The sequence below is a fragment of the Rosa chinensis genome, chromosome 2, assembly GCF_002994745.2.
Source record: "Rosa chinensis cultivar Old Blush chromosome 2, RchiOBHm-V2, whole genome shotgun sequence".
In the NCBI taxonomy this organism is placed as follows: domain Eukaryota; kingdom Viridiplantae; phylum Streptophyta; class Magnoliopsida; order Rosales; family Rosaceae; genus Rosa; species Rosa chinensis.
The window spans coordinates 54,607,326-54,628,862 of record NC_037089.1 but is presented as its reverse complement, the minus strand read 5'-3'; the positions used below and the strand labels follow the sequence as shown (position 1 = coordinate 54,628,862).

Below are 21,537 nucleotides of genomic sequence, written 5' to 3'. Positions count from 1 at the left end.
AAAATCAACTTGGACACCAGATAAGAGACGAAAATTGACCCCAACAAATATAAAAGAGAAGAAAATGAAAAACGATAACAATAGTTAGCGTTCAACTGTACGTATATTACAGTTATTACTTCTCAAAAAAAAGGTACATATATTACCGATATCCTATGAATCCATAATAATGTCTACAACTAGTTCAAAGTTGTACTACAAATCTCAAAAAGACTACTATAAACATTTCATAGAATGATACGTATATTATTCTTTTTATGACATGTATGGAAAATTGGACATTTTCTATATATGCAAGTGTGTGTTTCATTTGTTATCAAATGTATAAAGTACTCAAAAATATAGTTTATCTAGCATTACTCTATATTTTATCTATAGATTGCTTATTTAAAGAAGTGGATCGGAAATAAATGTTTTTTTTTCCTGTAATAAGGAAATCATTTAGGCCATCTCTTCTCATCACAAGTTTAAAAGATTGAAAATGGTAACATGAACATAACTTCTGATAGAGAGACTCAAGCACAAGGACAAATACATAAGGAAGATTACAAGAAAATCGTATGGTTTCTAGATCTGTCTTACTTGATGTTGATGTTGATGTTGATGTTGATGTTGATGTTAGGCCAGCATATGCTTTGATATAAGAAAAACTGTTCCATAACTTTAGAAGGCAAAGTTACTAACAATTTAAAACGTCAAAACAGAAGTTCATTCCATATTTCAATTCTTCAAGGTGTGATTTATTCCTATTTGTTTTTGGTCCATGGAAAATGTTGAATTAAGAATAATTCTCAGGTTCACTACCATAGTCAGAATTATACCACTTTGACACCCACAATGTGAACTCGCACCTCTTTTTAATTCAAAATCTCACTTTTATTTTTTCATTAAAAAAATGGTGAAACTTCATCAAATGTATCATTTCACATCCAAGTTCTTCTCACATCAATCCCCAAAGAATTGCCGTAATGTTATCCGCGCAGAAATTGAGTTTTTTTGTTTTTTCCCTTGCACAGGTCTATTTCATAGGTTTTGCATTGCATAAAGTTCATTTCATCCAAGCCTGGTTCCAAGAAGAACAAAGTTTACTATCACAACTAGGGTAACATAACTGATGATCATTGAACAAGGCTATTTTCAATATTACTTATAAATGGTATGATTTTGGAAAGAAAAATTACTATACATCATTAGTCGGATTGCTATGTCTACTTGGTAGTGCCATCCCTGTCAAAGTCACCCACAACAGTCATCTTAACAAAACTGGGCTGCATCCGCAATATCTAACAGAATATGGAAATTAGTCCATCCTTGTATTGGCATTATCGTGATCAGTAACTCCTTATCTGGTCGGCCTTAACAATGTCAACTTGTTGCAAAATCACTTTGACTTGGAATGATGTGCCCATCTCCCCATTTTCATTGTCATCATCTTCCTTTTCTTGTTGGCCCGATGCTTCTCTGCAATCCTCAGTTTCCTCTTGGCATTCTGCATAGGATTAACAACAGCCAAGCGCTTTTCATCCTGTTTCCTCTTATCCCTTTTTGCCTTGAGTTGTTTCCTGATGTCATTGTAAACTTGTACGTAATTTTGGCTGCCTAGTTTACTGCGTAGACGTCCAGAAACTTCTTCTGCTAATTGCTTCATATTTTCTGGTAGTAAATGTAAGCCCATTCAGAAACACATTTGGAAATATATATATATATATATATATATATATATATATATATATATATATATATGAATAATAGGAACATAGAGTTCGCTTTTCCTATTCTCATCGTTCTGGCCTATCAATCAATATGCCATTAACAAAAGATAGCCACAATTTCAGTGACCTTATAACCCTCGAGAAATTGATCGAGTAAAGAAGACCCACAAGAAAAAGATTAGAAAAATATGTTTCACACACCAAAACTAGTTTTTTATTTTTTTTTTGGTGGAGCCAGAACAGGTGTTCAGTCTTCCATTTTGACTGAGAACTTGAGAGTTTGAAGACATCACCAATACAATTTTGTGTAAAGGCTGATAGCATATTATAGAACCCATTTCTAGTGATATAGTTATACTAGGATTAGAGGAATCCTACTACATACATGACATGAAACTGTCAAAGCAATTTTCATGTGCAAGCAAAGTACCAAGGCAATGATAATGAATAGCACTTTTCACACACTACTTTGAAAATTAATATCAAAACATGGGAAATAGTAAGAGACTAAAAACTCACCAGGGATCACAGTCCCAGAAAATCCTTCGCAAACTTTATACAAGGGCTGCAACATTTCATAAGCATAAAGCAGGCAATCCTCCCGACTCATTTCAGACAAAATTTTTTCGAAACAATCAAAGACAATTTTCATCTGAAAATAACAAAGAATCAGAATATTACTAATCATTTGGTAAATAAAACTTAAATAGAAAATCTTTCGCATATATATACAATAAGCTTAGGAAATCAATTCTTTTGATACAAACCTGGACAGCCTCCATTTGAAGGGCAATCTTTCCCATTTTCTTGAGCAAGTTAGAGACAAGCAAGCATCGAATATTCTTAGAGGGATTTTCATCATTTGTGTCACACATGCCAGAGGCAAGAGATAAAAACGTGGTCTTTCCTTTTCTAGCTTCGAGCAACTCAAAAGCTTTAAGAAATCGGTCTTGCTCATGCTGTTCAAGGTTAAACCAAAACTGATGAGAATCTGCACACTCTGTTTGTCCCATCAAAGAGTGCACACCACACACAGTGAATGCAAGATTTTGTGTAATCAGTTTGTTGGCTGCATCCTCAATGAGTTGTGTCTTCAGTTGGCAGCAGATATATGCAGCTATCATGAAAAGTTTATTAGGTTTTATAAGGTAGTAAGTGCCAAATGGATTTTCATGATCTCCTGAGCAAGACTCTTTTACGGAAGCAAAGTAGAAGGCTATAAGACGACTTGAAATACAACGTAACCACATGTGTGGATGCAGGAGTAACTCACAAATTGCTTCCCATATATCCTGAATTCATGCAAAATAAGGTACAGTTACAAGAGAAACAAGCAAAATAATTCAGTTTATTCAATTCATGCAAAATAATATACAATAGATATCAGTTCCATATTCTGATAAGTTAACATAAGAAAACCTACAGATATTGGAATCAAATATTGGTTCATTAATTACCATTACCCTTGTAGATAAACTAGAACTTCATGCTCTTGTGATCTCAAAAAATCAAAGTCTCCACAACCATCCTAATATAAATGGCATTTTGTTATTTTTAAAGCATGAGAGTTCATTTTCTTTTTGTAAGTAAGAACATAATTATAGATAATAAAAAACAAGATGGACAAGAAATTTGGCATTGTCCTGAGTTATATCGGCAGCATTAACCTTTACTAAACAATCATTCTATATATTGAAGCGTCCAACCCAAACCCCCCCCCCCCCTCTCAATTCCTCAAAAAGGCAAAAATAAATAAATAAACCCCTAACAAAAAACTAAATATAACATCTACATTAGAGAGTGATGCGGCATACCTCAAGATCCCTATCAAAACACAAATCATGGAACTGATTCAGAATTTTTTCCAGCATAACCAATGAATAAAATGCCTCTTTCCAGAAAGGAATGGCAGTTTCATGAGGAGAATCATGAGTGACAGCATCGATGGCAGACTGCAAGATGCTTTTAGTCACTTTTAATACACTGTTGATATGCTTGTGGAATCGTTTCTTCATGACTTCAACTTCAACCAGCAACCCCAAAACCTGTACGTGCAAGTAGGGCATCAAGGGAAACATCCAAATCAAAGGAAGCAGTCAATTTAAAGCAATACAATTGTGAAATTCTCCTCGAATATTAGTGTAACGAATTTTTTATACTAGTCATACAAATACATGAAATATGAAAAACACAGATGCTCTGCTTCCAGAAAAACTTCCTCATTTGCTTTTCCAAACAAATTGCTTTCTCCATGGCTATGTGCCATGGGTGCTTGGCGGTTTTTTGTTTGATGGACTCCTTGTATATTTCACTAGTACTTTCTTAGCGGTAACGTAAGAATATTGTCTTTCTTATACAAAAAAAAAAATAAGAACAAAAAACAAAAACTTGCTTTCCGCAATTCAAGGGTAACTATGATGATGAGACAAAGGGGTAAGAGATCATGTCCTCTAAATCAGTTGGCTAAGTAACTTTAAGCTCAGCTTGAGCCAAAAAGAAAAATTTACCTGTGCTGCTGCACCCCACAGTTGCTGCTTCTCACCCAAATACCAAGATAGACTGTACTCAAGAATGGAGAGAAGTGAGCGTGGGCTTACACAACCAGTGAGACGTTTTATAGCCGCACCAGCCATCAAACGAACTTCATTATCCCGATCATTAGCCAAGCAAACCACCAAATGGACAAAAAACGTCTGTGATTGCTCATCTACAACATTTCGTGGATTTTTAACGATAACTGCATGGAGCATTTCAAGCACAGTTTTTCTTCCACTAGAGTGCTCATACCTGTGAAGAGTTAACCCTGATTAGACAACGGAAAGGATACATAATAAGTTTCCAAAGAGATATTAGGCACTCACCTCAGATTAGACAGCAAAAAATCCAAATGTTGTTGCAATCGTTTTTCTGAAAGAGGATAATCATTTAAGAAGTGAGACAGAATCTGACTACATTTGTGACGAATTGGTTCTACTTGACTTGTTACCATCAATTCTGAGACTCTAGTAACAAGATCATATATCTCCGGAACAACTAGCTTGCGTTTAACAATTGCCTTCAGAAGTGAAAGAGCAACAAATGAGGGGTCCCTTTCAATATCAACGAACACTGGAAGCTGAATCAATAGATGTAGATGATCGGAGGAAAGAGTAATTTTGTTGCCCCGCAAAAGTACAGTTAACAGCCTCAGACATGACTCCATTAGAGAACTGCCAGTATTTAACCAACTATGAGCAATATCAAAGAGCACTGCTTTTATACTATCTGCTTGATCTTCAATGGCAGGTAAATGCAACCTGACCAACGAAGTTAGGCATCTAAGTGTTGCAGATAAGACATCTTCATACTTGGAATTCAAGCACTTCCCTAACAGTATGACAAAAGGATCCAACATTGACAATATTTGTACATCATTTTTTCTCACTTTCAAATTCTTTATGCGTTTCTGCAACATCCCAAGAGCAAACACAGAAATAAGATGTGAACACACTGATTTAGCACCTGCAATGCGGCCTGAGGAATCAACTTTTCCAATCACATCCCTTCGACGATGTCCATTTCCCCCCGTAATGAACGAAGTCTCACCCTTACCATTTTCTTCTTTTATTCCATCTTCAATCAGGCCATGTACAAATATAAAAAGGTCAGTCTGATCAACAGTTGGATTACACTCAATACCAGCTGCTATGTGATTCAACATACTTTCCAATTTTGACTTTGTTTTTGGTGTAAGATGTTTCTCAAATTGAGTTATAACAGGTGATAGAAGCTTCAAGGCATGGCTTTTGAATGTTATGCTTTGAGCAATCAATTTTAGAGTTTCAAAAGACTTTTGCTTCTTTGTTTCTTTCATTTTGGAAGCAATCTTCTCAACCTCTTTTTCCTCAGCAACATCTCCAAGAATATCATTCTGTGCAATAGAAAGCAGATCTTCCAAACAGTAGTCCAGTTTCCCGCTGATAGGAGTAACGAGAAACTTTGATAAGATAAAGTTTAGAGTATATCCCAAGACATGCAACTCAAATCCACGTTTTAAAGTGCTTCGCAAAACTTTGACTATAAAATGCAAGTATTCCAACCCAAGCTCCTTCAAACAATCAGCCAAAGCACTCCTAGCTTCATCACGGATGCTTTCTAATCTGTTCTTCAAAAAGTTTGAAATGCGATGAATAATGCTAGGAAGCTGCGAGTCCATTACATCTCCAGGTAGCAACTTTAATACTCTCAGTGCAGCAAGACTGATGTTAACACTGACCTTTTCAGAATCGCTGAGTAACTTTTGTATCTTAGGAAGCACAGTTTTATGAAGGCATGTTTGTGTTTCATTTACAGAGGCAGTATCAATTGTCTCTGAAAAGTGGAACTGGTGCAAGATAGAGCAAATTAGCCGCAAAAGAAGCTTCTGTTTCAGAGGATTTTTGGAAATCTCATTGAAGCATCTCATCAGCAACAAGTAGGATGAACTCCACTCCCTGCTTGAAATTGAAGCAATCACCTCTATGCACATATTTTTTATATGCTCTCCTTTTTCTTCCTCCATCAAGATCGTGAAGAAGAAGGGAACAAACAGTTTCTTTGTGATGCCCTGGAATTGATATCAGCAAGATATGTTTCAATGACTTCCTAAAATCAGAAGTGAAATAAACAGCAGGCTTTTCTGAGAGAAAAAGGAGAAAGCAAATACCTCTGGCATATAGCTGTTTGTGACAAAATTCTTAAAGCGTTTCATTGCCCTTGCTCTCCTATGTTTCTGCAGAAGCAAAGGTGATTAGGTGAGATCAAACTCATCACTCTTATTCAAGGTAGGCATTTATCTAAATTGACTAACAATGGATTATTGAAAAGAGTATTACATTTAAAAGTTCCAAATATATCATAAGTAAAATTTTAAGACCGTATAAACATATAGATCCTTAGCAAAAATGACGCAAAATTTCACCTGTATATGAAGGATATTCTTGAAAAAATCTATTTCAAGATTTTCATCCTGAAGAGGTTTCAGTGAACCAAGGTTTGCCACTTCTGGAAGTTTTAACACCATTTCTCTAAGTAACTCGACCCATTCCTGAAGTCACAGCGGTCCATTAAGAGAAAACATATTAAGCACATGTAGCTTGGAGATTAAGCAAGTATGTTAATAAGTTTTTCAATATCTCATGGCCTGGCATTGGTTAAACATGCATATGCAGGTGCAACTATGCACATATTTTCTTTGTGTAAATTTAATCATGACGTTGATATATCATCAGCCCTACTATAAGACAAAAACAAACTTAATACCTCTCTAACAGCTGTCCCACTCTTCATAGCATTAGCCATATGCTTTAAAAGAAATTTGCTTATTATGCGCTGAATGCAAACTTTTGTCCAGCAATGATCCTCAGAGGCTAACATCTCGTCAGGCATTTCAGAGTCATTGTTCAATACTTTGCCAAGTACGAGGGCAGAAAATTCAACAAATGAAAGCAATGAATCATAAGCTCGGTGCCTCAAGGTTGATTCGTCAGATGACATGTCATAGACACAGTGAGACAATATGACCAATGCATGATCCTCTCGAATGGTATTGAACATATTAACCGTGATCTTTCCATAAGCATTGAGCACTCTATCATAATCAACGCTATCTATTTCCGTGATAGAGGTTGCATTCAAGTCCTGGACAAGTTTTGCCTGCATTCCTCCAAGTTATGAGAAAATAATGACAAAAGAGAAATAACAAAATATTGGGAAGAAAAAGGAGCGATGTTGACAAAGTACCACAAATTGAATGGAAGAGTCTGCTCTGGCAAGTGTGTCCAGAAGATTACAGATAACTAAACGCTTATCTAGATCGGTAGAAATAAGTAATGGAGATACTGCATTCAAAATATTATTTGTAACGTCACTCCCTAGTACTGGAACAATATCACAAATGACTTGCACAGCTTCAAATCGAAATTCTGCAAGATGAATGGAAAACTTTTAGTATTACAGGTGAAAATTGTTATTAAGTAGGAAAACTGGGGTTGACAAGATATTTGAACCTGAATCTTGAGCTCCATTTGCTAAAACAGGGAGCAATATATCCACGAATTTCCAGGCTGACAATGCATCACTTATATACTTTGGTAATATTTGAAAAATCCTCACTTCTGTCTCCCCTGGGTGTTTAAGCAATTTCCTGGCACCAAAATACTAACTGGTAAGTGATAATGGTAAGAAGGTTTTAGATGGCAGTACGACCACTTAGCATCAATTAGGTAGCACTGTGTACATTATGCAAATCGAAGGAGGAAAATAAATAACATTAATAATAATAAATTTAAAATTTTTACAAAAAATGAAGCTCAATCCAGACGTTTTTCGAATTGAAAAAAATGTGCTAGTGCAAGCATATCGTGAAGGTGAAGTTCACTGTGCGTACTGCGAACAAACAAGGGAACCCCATTATTACCTCTTGGCTGCAACATTATTTTTGAAGAGACAATGCAAGTTATCAACTAGTGCTTCAAGGTACAGAAGTATAACTCTTTTTCCAGCATTGTCTTCAACACCCAATTCATCATCAAGAATCAACAAGTTCTCAACAAAGTTCAGAACACAAGCCACAATAGCTTCAGATGCTGACGTGACGGTTAGAATTGAGAGTATATCAGGGACAAGGTTTTGCTCCCTACACAGCAGTGATACTAATTTTTCACTTCTAGACATAGCAAGAAAGCAAGAGAAGAGTGAACTAGGCTTCTGGCCACTGAATCCCTCCTGCTTGAAACCATCAATTAAGGGCTTCACCGACCCGAAGAAAAGATCCCAGAATTCACAGCTAAAGTCGTGATCTTCGTACTTATTCAGAACAAAGGACACAATTTTCAAGGATAAAGATCTCAAATCCTTCAACTGCCCCACAGCCGTAGATATCTGCAGATAGACCATAAATATTTAGTAAATCAGGATGAATTTGTTAAATCAATTAACAGCATAAAGTATGCATCTATTGGAAGTAATACAAAATCATAACAATACAGAAAAACCATTCTAGTGCTGTCTAAATGGTCCACAACTTTACACATTTGGTAATCTGTCTTTCATAGAAGATAAGTAATAGTTAACCAAAAAAATAAGTAAACATATGAAGTATTACCAAAACATTATTATCCACTGCCCCATCATATCCAAGGGAAGCAAGATTAGCATCAGAATAATTAGTAAGGGAAGAAGATCCTTTGCCTTTTGCCACATCAAGACCTAAAGTACCGCTTCCTAATATCCGAACAACACATCCCATTATGAAATCAAGGAAGGGACCAACACGTGATGCATCAAAAACTCCAAGAACATCTTCAATCACATGTAGAAAAGCACTTCTTTTCTTCCAAGACAAGGCTGTAATATTACTAAACGTGAAATACTTCAAGAAATTCAATGTTTGAAATTCTTCCACAGAACCATTTGATGAGCTCCAAAACCAGTTTGCAGCACCTTCACTTCCTATCGAAATAATTTGCAAGGGCTTTATCAACAATGCAAAGAAAAGAGGTAGCTCTTCAACATCAAGTTGAGCTATGAAACCGAGCACTGCCTTGCGATGATTTACTCTTGAGTGCTGAAATAAAACATTAAATAAATAAGAGAATGAAATGAATGCCATTTGTAGTATGTCACATAGAAACACTTGCACTACACATCAAGACTGTTTGACTTGTTGGAAACAATCATAATAAGAAGATACCAAAAATATACAGAAACAAAGTGAAGTGGAACACAATCTGTAACAGAGCTTTAGGAACTGTTAAGTCAAACATTAATGGATTAATTAATCACAATATAGCATATTTAATAAAGTTAAGGGATTTTGGCAGTCCACACATCAAGACATCTTAACACCTCCACCTTGTTGAGTGCACATGTGAAAGTAGAGTGCCAAAATCACTCCCTTTATCAAAATATATGATGTGCAATGGAGAAACAATCCGATTGCAAGGCTGACATTGAAACACAACAAAATACATGCACATTAAAGGTCCAAGGATCAATAATCTTTCAAATTCAAATTAACATACCTTCTGAGAAGCATGTTTCTTCAATTTCCGGACGCTGGGAATCAGAAGACGGATAACAATGGGCACAAGGTAAGCTCTGTGTTGTTCTTCAATTAGATTAGACTCTCTGGACAAACTCCATCTTGTTAATTCTTCTCTTAAATTTTGGAAGCTGACCAAGTTTTTCAATTGCTGACTATATGGGAGCAGGGAATCATCTTTCCAGATTAATAGGCAATCGAGAACCTTCATCTGTACTTCAGCATCATTTTCATCCAAGAGCCTGTTAAAGAAAATGACAAGAAAATCAATCAGCCTGTCTTTTTTAAGGGAAAACAGAAACATTATTAACAGAGCCCAACAACTATAATACAATGGGCAAGGAATCCGCTAATTTACTCCAGATGTATAATTTATACAAAGTCTAAAGAATAGACATGGTCTATAAAATATGGCAGCCAGCCTTGATGTCAATAGTGATTAAATGTATAATATGAAGCATCATATAAATGAGAAACTTGCACCAACCTATTTTGCAAAACCTCTTTAAGAAACTGATTCTGATATGAGTGCTTAAGGTTGTACATCAGTTTCAGCAAGTTCAACCATTCTTTAAGGACACGTTTCCACTCTTTCCCTTTACAAACATTTGAATTGAAAGATCCCACACTGCAATCACAAAGAAAAAGAAAAATGAACCCATAACATATCTGATTAAACTTGTACAAGTTCAAAATCCAAAAGGAAGTATTCAGTACAGGATGATTACCTTACAAAATTTTCACAATTATAGCCCAAAAATTTCAGAAATAAAGGCAGAATCTGATGAGACTTGGATTCAATGATTGGAAGTTTTTGTAAAGATTGGAGCAAGGAAGACAAAACTGTTGCCGTTGGTGTACTATCAGATGTTGGGGTAGCAAACAAATTAAAACGTTCAACCAGATCTGCAAAACAAAGACATGTTAAAAGATGAGCATCCACAGCAATTACCATGTCTCATTTCAATAAAAGGATATTTGCAGTACATATTAGATGTAAAACTCGTGGGTAATCTATTACCAATAAACACAACCTACTTATACCATCAATGACATACAACCTTCATGACTTTTTTTTATTATTTACCCCGGACAGAAAAAATTCCTGAACTTGGTGACTAGAAACCTACCAAGCAAGAAGCCTAAGAAAATAAATGTAGTATTACATAAGTTTAAATATGCATTCTGAATAATACAATTTAATAGGCGTTTATTAAGTTGTTACATACCACTTGACTTGTTGGACAGCATAGTATCACCTTGGCCAACATGATCAATAGATGCTTGAAATAAGGACTGGCATTGCTCAAAATAGTTGAGAAAATTTTCCCATACAAGTCCATTACTTCGGCTTATCAGAACTGCAAGGCACTCTGATACAGGATTCCAAAGATGACTAAACCGGTTATGGAAGATACCAATCATGCTATTTACAACAAGGGGAAGATAAGCTTCAGATATTTTTCCAGCAGAGAGGCCCATCTGTATTCTAGAAATCAATAGAGTAACTTTTCTGCTGGTACAAATTGAAAGAGGAGTTGACTCGATTGACAGAAGAAGCTGAAGAACCTGATATTTGAAGCAAAATCAGTATGAAATTACCTAAACAGAAGATTGACTTCTAACAAGAGGAGCATAAAAGAGATGCATACATTAAAGTCTTTGCTATCGACATGAGAAGTAGGAGAAAGTTCAGTTTTCATCTTTTTCAGAACTGGCTCATCGCAACTTAAAGTTTCAAAGTGGCATAATATTCTAAGAGTTGAAGCACGAATCCCTCTGTCTGAGTGGCACAAATTGTCAGCAAACATCTTTAAAGCATCCATAGCCATATATGCACTAAGTTCTGGATGATATATTGTAAACTGGGTGTCGCCATCCATCGCAGACCTAATATTTGCATGATAGCAGGAGGTTATGTTACACAACCAGTTGTAATTATTGAAAATTAACTATAAAATGAGGCAAAAGAATCTACATTTACATGCATATTCTTACCCATACAAAGAGTCCAAAAAATCAGCAACAGCAACCAACACATGTGAACATGATTTGTGTCTTTTTCCAAGAGCTAAAAATCTGCTTGTTTCTGGCTCCAAATTTTTACCACAAGTCAATTTGTAATAGGAATTTAAGGAAGTGCCAATTAGGCTTTGCCAAGTGTGTTTAGGAAAGCCTGCAATATTCCCTGCGAGAGTAGAAAGTGAACTAACTGTGAAGGCCTAGAACCCATGCATATCTGAAAATTGCACTTGTATAATCCAATAGCATACTTGATTCAGCTATGCGAACAGTTTCGTGTATCTATGGAACTACTCTGAACATAATAAAGTATTGACAGAAATAACTAACAAACCACCTGAACCATATTCTCATTTCCTACAGACCTGAGTAATTATGAATCTTGAATACCATTTTTTATAGGAGTCTCACTCAGGTACAATTTGAATAGCAATAAAATATTGCCTATCAGTCTTGAAGCAACATAGGGAAACAAGGAAAAACTGAACTATCCTTCAATAACTATAGGTTGCTGACAAAACATGAGGTAGCTTACCATCTTCAATCATCAGGAGTTGATCGATTGCATCTGTCAAATCAAGTAACAAGGATGGACCTTCTTTGGAGTCTACTATTTGCGGAAAGCAGTTAATGATTCCCCACAGCAGGGCCAAGTCAGCTTCATGAATTGAAGTAGATGCTAAATCCCCATTCCGAACACCCTTTAAAACCCCAACCCATTTATTGACCGTGCCACTCAGAAAACATTGGATCCTGGACAGTTCAGGAGATCCATCTAGTAACTTAAAGCTTTGCGCTCCCCTTTGCAGCCTTTCACAGAAGATGACTAACAGATATATAACATCTTCTTCTGAAGTTTCTATTAAAACATTCATGACTCTGAAATTTAAATTAGAAAAAAGTCAAAAGAAATATAATAAAACATTACCACAAAAACATTCCAGAAAAATAAAATGTTAATCCTTACCTTAAAATGTTAACTCGGAAGGTATCTACTATACAAATATCCTTTTGTAGCAATTGTTGAATAAACCCCAACAAGCTGTAACACAAAGCCTCAGGTATGTCAAATAAGCAACCAGAAAAAGGGACATTAAAAAAGCAACTCCAAAAGCCCAAATACTTAAATTAAGGCAGTACCTTGACTTCTGTAAATCAAATACAGGAGCCCATTGCAACGAACAGCCAGAGATGGTTGACAAATCATTATAAGTGTGCAGTCCGCTAAGAATGCTGAGCATTAACTGAAAAATCTTATCAACGACTTCAGATAAATGTTCCTCTCCCATCTGAATGCCAGAGGGTATGATATATGTCCGCACAAGCACCCCCACAATTTCAAGCATTTGTTTGTAATCTGTCAAATGGTAAACTTGGTCACACAAGGAGAGTACAGATAAACATTACTAAAGCAACTGAATGCTATATGGTAAAATAAAGGAATCGGCAAACCAATACATCCTATCACTCACCAGAAACCGCTTTCCCATTCTTCACCTGAACGGTAGACACAAGCAGTGACAACAGTCGGCTTAAACGCAGTACACCTCCATTAGTCACACAGCCCTTTATTTCCTGATAAAAGCATTCGAACATCAAGTTTAACTCCTTGGAGTCCAAATCCTCACACAATCTCTGTAACGCAGAAATTAAGGCTTCAATAACAGTGGCTGAACCTGCAAGGTAGAGAGAGAGAGAGAGAGAGAGAGAGAGAGAGAGAGAGAGACTCAGATGCAAATAAAAAGCATAAAGATGCCAAAAATATTACTTATTGAAATAAGATCAAAAGCCTTAAATTATCATTTATCATATTGATGCACTCAACATTGGAGAATCTAAATGCAAAATCTGATACAAAATGCCAGATTTACATTATTAAAAAAATGAAGTTAAAAAGCACATGAACATACCAAGTATTGAGTTGTCCATCAATAAAAGTAACACTTGCTTGGCTCTAGAATGGAACCTTGTTGAGGTTCCCGTCATGGTATAATATAGTAAAGCACTGACTCCATATTTTCTGAAAGGTGTTGATTCCTCCACAACATCAAGCATGATCTTTCTGACACCTGTTCAAATATGATGATGAGGAAAAACTGCTGTCAAAGAAAACCATTTCAACATTACACCAGTAATAAGGCATATGAGCTACAATTTCCACACTGAAGTTATTTCCTCATACTACAGCCAGGGAATGAAACTAAAATCAGCTTTTTGAGCGGTATTGCGGTATAGAAGACAACTACACATGATTATCCAGCCCTTGTATAGATGACAGGGAAGGCAGGAACCACAATATCTGCTTTCTTTGCATTATTCAATAACCATAGCTACAAATGAACCTAAGAGCTTATCTAGGTTACAAACTACCCATGATTATCTATAACTGGCCCCAATCTGTTTTGATTATCTATTATTAGGCACGAGATGAACAGTTGATAAAATAAAAAATAAAAAATCTCGCACATCTTTTCAAATCCATGAAGCAAAAGGTCCTTCCATACATTAAACATAAATAAGATATGCTTCAAGTGCACTCATAAAAATAATCCTATTTATTCTTTCATGACTAAAGATATATAATCAAGCCTCCGCTTCACCAGTGTAAAGACAAAGTTCCTCCAATAATTATGATTCTAGGCTGGTTGGTGGCGCATGAAAGATGCCTCAATGGAGAACGCAAAATTGTTGTTACTCTCCTCACTGGTGAGCCTTATGCAAACTGAGAGGAGAGAATGCAAATCATATCTTGCAGAAGTTTTTATAGGGAGGCCGGGGTGACTTGGGAATCTTCAGCACAGATTTCTGCTTTAATTGCTCATAATCATTATGGTTTAGTTAAAGGGAAGAAAGCTAAAGTGTTGTGGGGATGCGGTGTCCTTGCAGTTTTCTGGGTGTTGACAGAGGGGTAAGGGTTGAGGATCCTTGGGAGAGTAAGATTTTGGGCGGTTCTTTGGTACTAACTTTCTGAGGCTTTAAAGATTAATGCTTCTCTCATATTTTAAGAGATTAGAGAGCAGCAGCGGTTTACGAGTACTTTTTGTTTCCCTATGGGAGTTTCATGAGGGGTCCTTGGATTATGTTGCTTTTCTATTTAGTTTTTGCTGCATCTCTGTTCTGTGGACTCCTTATCCACTGCGTCTGTATTCATCTTCTTTTCAATAAAATCTTTCTTTTCGAGAAAAATATTATATATCAAGGTTGTACCTTTGTCAAGCTGCTCAAAAGGTGCAGTTCTCGTTCTCAGCAAGAATCCCATCGCCTGTGCCATTAATTCTTGGACATAATTCTTTGGATAATATCTTAACTTTGCAGTCACCCTACAACAATTTACCAGAGATAGATAATTATGTACATATACAGAAGAAGGAAATTGCATATTACCAGAATTGAAAGACTTCAGTTATTTACAACGATTATTGAACTTTTTAGTTTTGAACTCTACAGCAGCAAGTACTAATATAAAACATAAGGCAATTGTTCCAGAGGCCGTTTCCAAGAATAAACTAATCAAGAAGATGAAAAAAAAAATGATAATAATAATCACAATCATTGGTTGTCAAAGTGTATATAACAACAAGTTCAGTAGGAATAATTCAAGACTAAGTATTTTCTAGCTACCTCTAACCAATTGTTCTGAACATCCAAACTCCTTGGTACAGGAAAGAAATTTGATACACATGCAACATGTGTGGAAAATAAGCAAAAGCAGAATACTCTAATTAACAACAATAGGCAGATGGCAACATGCATAATAAACATTGATAGATTGAAACCAAACATGCAGTTGACAAAAATATGAACTTGGCTCTTGGTGGTTTATAGTAATGCAAGATTAGCATGGTGGTTTGTTGTGCAACTTGCATTCTAGAGGCCATGGTTAGAGCAGTAGTTGAGTCATTTGTTAGAACACTATATTTTTGATAGATTTCTAATAGTGGGACCCACTTATTTCTAATAGTAATGCATTTTCCGGCAACTTGGCTCTTGTGGGTTGCGACTATTACATTTATTATGTACAAAAATATGAAGAACAAATCTTAGGTCAATGCATATAGGTAGGGGCGATAGCATTTGAACACAGGAAACTTCTGCAATGAAAACATTACATATTCGCACAAGTTGGCCCCAATGGAACTGAATATCAAGATTTTTCAGAAATCCAAAGAGAAAGACTTGTTTATTTTCATCATATAAAAACCTCTGGGTGCTTTCCCACACTGCAAATCACAAAAGCAAAGTGATACTAGTACTTACTCTAGCATATCTACAAGCTTGTGCGCAAGATATTTCTGCAAATCCCTCATAATGCACGACCAGGATGTAAAGATCTGCATAAAAAAAACACCACAGGCTGACTTCATGTAAGATTAAAAGCAACCTGTAAAACCTAATAAACGGAAAGCACAATCAGCAAACATTATAGGGAGCAATAAAACAAAACTAAACCTGCTCCACGATCTCAGGCTCCCTATCAGCACCGCTATCTAAAAGAGACACTAGAGAGTCGACAATCCTTGGCAAGAAGCTGGCATAAACCCACATACAGAGTAACCATAAGTACATGCACAAAAGAACACAACAGAATTCTTCAAGACACCGAAACATTCCACTCCATTGCCCAATTAAGCAAGTAAAGAAACAACAAACCACCAGCATCGAAAAGTCAAATGCATTCTAAAGGAAGCGCAAACTCACGGGATAAAGTCCTCCAGGAGATCTCGGGACAGAGCTGCAATCAACCTGCTCAAAGTGTGCATTACAAAAATACTAAGCTCCTCTCTCGAAAACCTAAAAATCCGAAAAACAATAGAGCCGAAAAAGGGTAGGCGGCAAATGAGCTCACACACCTGAGAATAGGCTCAAGCGATAACCTTGCACTGATTTGCAATCTAGAAACCAATGCTTCGAAAATGGTCTCCTTGTGCAACAATATCAAAGGCAATGTCTGGACCAACGGCGTCATCTGCTCGTGGAATGAGATGAAATCCTCTGCGGTATTCAATTCCTACACCAGAAAAAAAAAACCAATCAGAGAAAGAAAGCCACAGACTTGGAAGATCAAAATTAGGGGCTCTATATCGTACCCTCCATTCTACGAGGCAGTCCCGGAAAAACGTGGAGCCTGGGGAAGGCTCGTCCTTTAGCTTATCGAGGCTTCGGAAGACATCGATTTCGACTTCTTCTAGTCTCTCAGAGACGCTCTTGAACTGTACACACACGAAAGAAAAAGAAAAAAAAGTTGTGGAAAATTGAATAGAGAGGAGGAAGTTGAATCGGTGGCGGAGGAGGAGGCTTACGACAAAGCGGCGGCGGCCGGCGGATTTGTTGAGGGACTTGACGGCCTGAGCTTGTGAAGAGGTTGCCATGTTGAGAGTGAAAGAAGGGAAAGGGTTTTGGGGACCCTTCTCTTCTCTGCTTCTTGCGGGTGTTTCAAGCCGCTGCTAGAGAGGGAGGACCGACTTTCGATTAGGGGTTTAACAACCCGCCAAGCAGGGTATTGGTTCTGGGTCGGGTCGGGTTTGGTTTTGAAGTTGAGGGATAATTAATCTTCTCATTAGTGGTGGATTTATTGGAATAGCTCATTCGGATATGAGAATGGGCCTAGGTTTTATGTCACGAATCGATTTTTGAATAATCAGGTGTTTGATCATTAATACATTTTAAATTTGTCAATTTCATTTATATACAATGTCTATTAATTATTTTATGTAAAGTTCTTTGTTTTTCACTTTTCATTTTCTATTTTTAAGATTAAGTTTGAACGTACAGATAATAAATTGATTAAACAAGTCCGTGAGTCGTGGTTAATAGCTATAATGAGATATACTCGTTGTACCGTATCCATCAACTAGGATATTATTAAGGATAATTAACTTGCCAATTTTGAGAAACTTTGATCGTTTATGTGCAACTGTAATCTATTAGGTGTAGATAAGGTTTCGGCCACTTGTTTTAGTAGAGTGTTTGAGTAATTGAGAATATACTTTTTGCATTCAGCTCTTCTGTCATCACCTAGGTATTTGGTAACTAAGACACATGTAGGAAGACGGGTGTATATACATCCACATTTTCAGAAAGACACCTACAGAAATAGGGGAGCTCAAAGCTGGTTGGGCTCTTCATGGAAGCAAAGCCTATGACTAGCTAGGAAGCCAAAATGCTTGACCGGCAAGCTCTTAGAGTCTTGGATTTATTTTGTTTCTGGATTTTCTTCTTCTTCTTTTTTCCGTTACTATCTTTTAGCATAGGGCTTTGGTCAAGTTTGGAGATACAAAGAGTCTTCTGTGGACCAAGGTCCACCTGCACCAAGCCGTTACAGTGAGCCTGACTGACACGCGCGGTTACCCAACCGCGTCTGATTTTTGATGGGTACAGTCGAGATACACATGGGAGGCATGTGATAGCAATACAACCCTATAGCCTATCTCAAATCTCATATCTATCGATCCCTCTCTCTATCATCATTCTCAGTGTCTCTCCACCCCCGAATCAGAGGAGGTGATTGAGGTTGTGTTAGGAAACTAGCCTTCTTGTTCGACACGTGGTTACTTTAGTTAATTATAGCTAATTAGCTTATTATCTGTTAATTAGCTCTTCATGCTTAATTAGGCTTAGTTTGGGATTGATGTGCTATGAGGGGAAGCACTTCCGAACTTGCTGTGAGAAGAAGCAGTTGAGGTGTTTGGTGAACTGTTTTTAAAAGTGTTGTGAGACTGAAAAGCAATTTCTAAGTGTTTGATAAATTGCAAGGCAAAAGTGCTTTAGCTCGGTATAATTACCAAAATGGTCATACATGCTACTAAAATACATAATTTTATTTTTTGATTACGTAACCATACCAAATAAAAAAAAATTCTCATGTATTATTCTTGTATCCTTGGTTGGACCGAATTGAATAAGAGAATTACTTTAAACCCTTCAATATGCATATTATTGTTTTACTATTACACAGTAAATCTAGAATATTTGGATGAATTTCCTGACTATATTTCAACGGGAACCATTACACAAAATATATTAAAGTCACTTGAAATTTGCAACTAAATGCTAAGTAGATGCATTCATTAGACTTTGTGTAATTGCATTTCTTAACACCTCCATTTCTTGTCTTCCCGGACCATCTACATCATGTTCATTATCCTCCATCTCTTCACTTGTGTCTTCACTTAAGTAATTTCCATTTTCATCATAATCAATATCACAAAAGTTTCCAGCAACCTTCATCACAACAAGACAAAAAGACAAAATTATAAACATATACTCACAAAACAGTATTATTTATATCCAACAATTGTGAAAGGTGTTCCACTAAAAAGATTCTTGCAAGCTGAGGGAGACAAATCCAAATTCATCATTCCTAGAACAATCAAGGTAGTTGAATGGTCTTCACTTTATTGAGAAGATCTATGCTATTGATTTCACAGGAAAAGGAATGACATGGCAAACCAAATACCCAGAGAGAAAAATTGATCACTAAACAAAAGTTAATTCCAACACATAAAGTACTAACCTTAAGCTTTGAATAGCCAACTCGCAACCATACAGACTCAACAAAGTGAAAGGCTCCTAACAGGTCTAAAATTTTTGGAACCAAAGCACCAAAGGCAGCTAGCATGGCCCAACGCGCATGGAGTATTTCAAAGCTGCAGTTTAACAAAGAATATTCTAATTATTTGACAATTAAATTTACACTTTTGAATACTCATTTAGAGCTACACAATACCAATATTGTACTAAACATAGCAAAACACTTGAAAACAAGCATCCTTTAAATGAACTTTGCAGAACAAAGTATTTAGATCCATAGAGTAATATGAAACCACTCGGAAATGCAAAAGCAGTAACCACATTGTGATGACCCATCAGGAAAGTTACAAAGGTATAGTTTATAACTACTATAGTTACCTTTTATTATATTTTATATTTTATATTAAGAACTTAGTGAAGGAAGATATCCACAGATTTCTCCCCCTTTTTACACATTATGCAGTAGTTAGGAGATCAACAAAAAACCCAGTCTTCACCTTTGAATCATGTCGCAAATATTTAGCTTACTATGTGCCACAACTCAGAATCTTAATCTAGGAAGAAACTTTTGCTTTACAGATATGAAAAGTAGGATCAAAAGTTGAAGAATCAGAAAGATCATCTAAGAACTTGCTAAGCATTTTGGGGAATGAAATAGCAATTGTAGCCACTTCCATGTGTGGCCTTTTGATAACCGCTCTTACCACCTCTTTTGGAACTCTATACCAGCTGCCATGCACGACCCAATAGGAATGTGTCCTGCTAACACAGGAGCACTCCTACTACGAAAGAACTTCACGAGTTTCTAATCTCCATCTTGAGTCATTTCTAGAAGGGAAAAAACGAGCACCTTCCATCAGCAGTAGCATGGAAGATAGCTCTTTCATATCTGCATTAATTAAATCCCTCTTAAAACAAAAACTCCAACTCAAAAGGTAAATAGAGTGATCAACAGTTGTAGCTATGGTTGAGTGCGGTACCTGGTTAGTCTAAAAAGTAAAGAAGCCTAGGAAACAATGACTTCAACAAATTGTCCCTAGCTACAAGTCCTCCTACAACCTTACTCTATCAATCTTTCCCACTGCAACCTGACAGCACGTAGAGAAGGTATCTCGTCCATGAGAAATATTCTTTGAAGTGATTTTTCAATCCCCGGCAACGGCGCCAAAAATTGACGCGCTCAAGGCAAGCGCGCAATTTAACCCTGAAATATCGTTAGTAGTATAAGCAAATAGGGATCGTTCTATTCCGGGGATTGAGGGTACACTTGTAATTGTGAAACAAATAAAGAAAAGTATTATTTACAAAAATAAAATAAAGAATATAAATATATACAATTGTATAAACAAATAAAGAATTAAAAATAAAGTATTATTTACAAAAATAAAATAAAGAATAAATATATACAAGTAAACACAAATAAGGGGGGATTAGGATTCTTAAAATTAAAATTAAAATAAATAAAATAAAGAAAACGTAAAAACATATATACAAGGGTGGAACGCAAGGAACAAAGATCAAAATCAATTCCATGTAATCAAATTCGATTCAAACCCTATAATTGTTCTTCCAAGTCATGAGAGAGGAGTTGATCATGTGAAACATTCGAAAGCAAATGATTTCCCATATTTTACTTTTCAATGCTAATTAACCTAAGCGAAAGCACCTAGATTAATCCTATCAAACATGCAATCAAGCCCTAGAAAGCTAGTCAATCATGACATGTTCAACGCATTACACATAGAGAAAGGCTATCAACTCAAGTGTACAACTTAGTTATGGAAAAGTCCACCTAATTGCAATCCTCTTCAATTAAATTCGATTCTTGTCCAGAACCTTTACTACTTTTGATTCAAGTTACACAAAACGAAAAGTCGATTTCATGTTCTTAAACCTAGCACCAATTACATGCAAATCCTATAAGTGTCGACCCAAATAAGATAAACATATAAAAGTTTTCTGTAAAGCAAATTTAATCGAACAAACTCACATAAGCAACTTAGAATCGATCACAATTATAGAATTCGAAAACTTTATTTAAACATAGAAATTGGGCTTAAACTTTGCCCTAAACATTATTGTTAACTAGAAACAAGTTCATACGAAATCAAACAAGGAAACCAAAAAATCATTACAAGGAAAAAGAATGAATTACACCGTGAGGGGAGATGGAGATGGAGAGCTAGATGGTTGGATCTTGAATCTTGGAAG

At 36.2% G+C, this 21,537-nt stretch overlaps 1 protein-coding gene across 1 annotated transcript; it reads right to left on the bottom strand.

Moving 5' to 3' along the window:
* Window positions 1-999: 999 nt before the first annotated feature.
* On the bottom strand, window positions 1,000-17,268 carry LOC112186128 (U3 small nucleolar RNA-associated protein 20). Its single transcript, XM_024324484.2, has 31 exons — window positions 17,097-17,268; window positions 16,884-17,006; window positions 16,647-16,804; window positions 16,495-16,539; window positions 16,246-16,324; window positions 16,054-16,127; window positions 15,004-15,116; window positions 13,707-13,865; window positions 13,269-13,472; window positions 12,937-13,153; window positions 12,764-12,838; window positions 12,332-12,675; window positions 11,773-11,962; window positions 11,427-11,664; window positions 11,004-11,343; window positions 10,503-10,680; window positions 10,262-10,402; window positions 9,755-10,016; window positions 8,836-9,297; window positions 8,149-8,612; window positions 7,739-7,875; window positions 7,473-7,654; window positions 6,993-7,385; window positions 6,652-6,777; window positions 6,397-6,462; window positions 4,574-6,297; window positions 4,220-4,499; window positions 3,527-3,757; window positions 2,480-3,004; window positions 2,232-2,364; window positions 1,000-1,653 (listed from the first exon to the last, which is right to left on the bottom strand). Exons 1-31 carry the CDS (start codon window positions 17,163-17,165, stop codon window positions 1,382-1,384), a joined length of 8,004 nt encoding a protein of 2,667 aa, XP_024180252.1. The 5' UTR covers window positions 17,166-17,268; the 3' UTR covers window positions 1,000-1,381.
* Window positions 17,269-21,537: the final 4,269 nt, after the last annotated feature.

What these genes read in the sequence shown, in the direction of transcription:
- LOC112186128 (XM_024324484.2), bottom strand. Translation starts at nt 17,165, where the DNA reads ATGGCAACCTCTTCACAAGCTCAGGCCGTCAAGTCCCTCAACAAATCC. An exon ending in GCTGTCCAACAAGTCAAGTG is followed by an intron (nt 10,681 to 11,003) that starts GTATGTAACAAC and finishes TTTGTTTTGCAG; the next exon opens with ATCTGGTTGAACGTTTTAAT. An exon ending in TTTTTGCTGTCTAATCTGAG is followed by an intron (nt 4,500 to 4,573) that starts GTGAGTGCCTAA and finishes AACTCTTCACAG; the next exon opens with GTATGAGCACTCTAGTGGAA.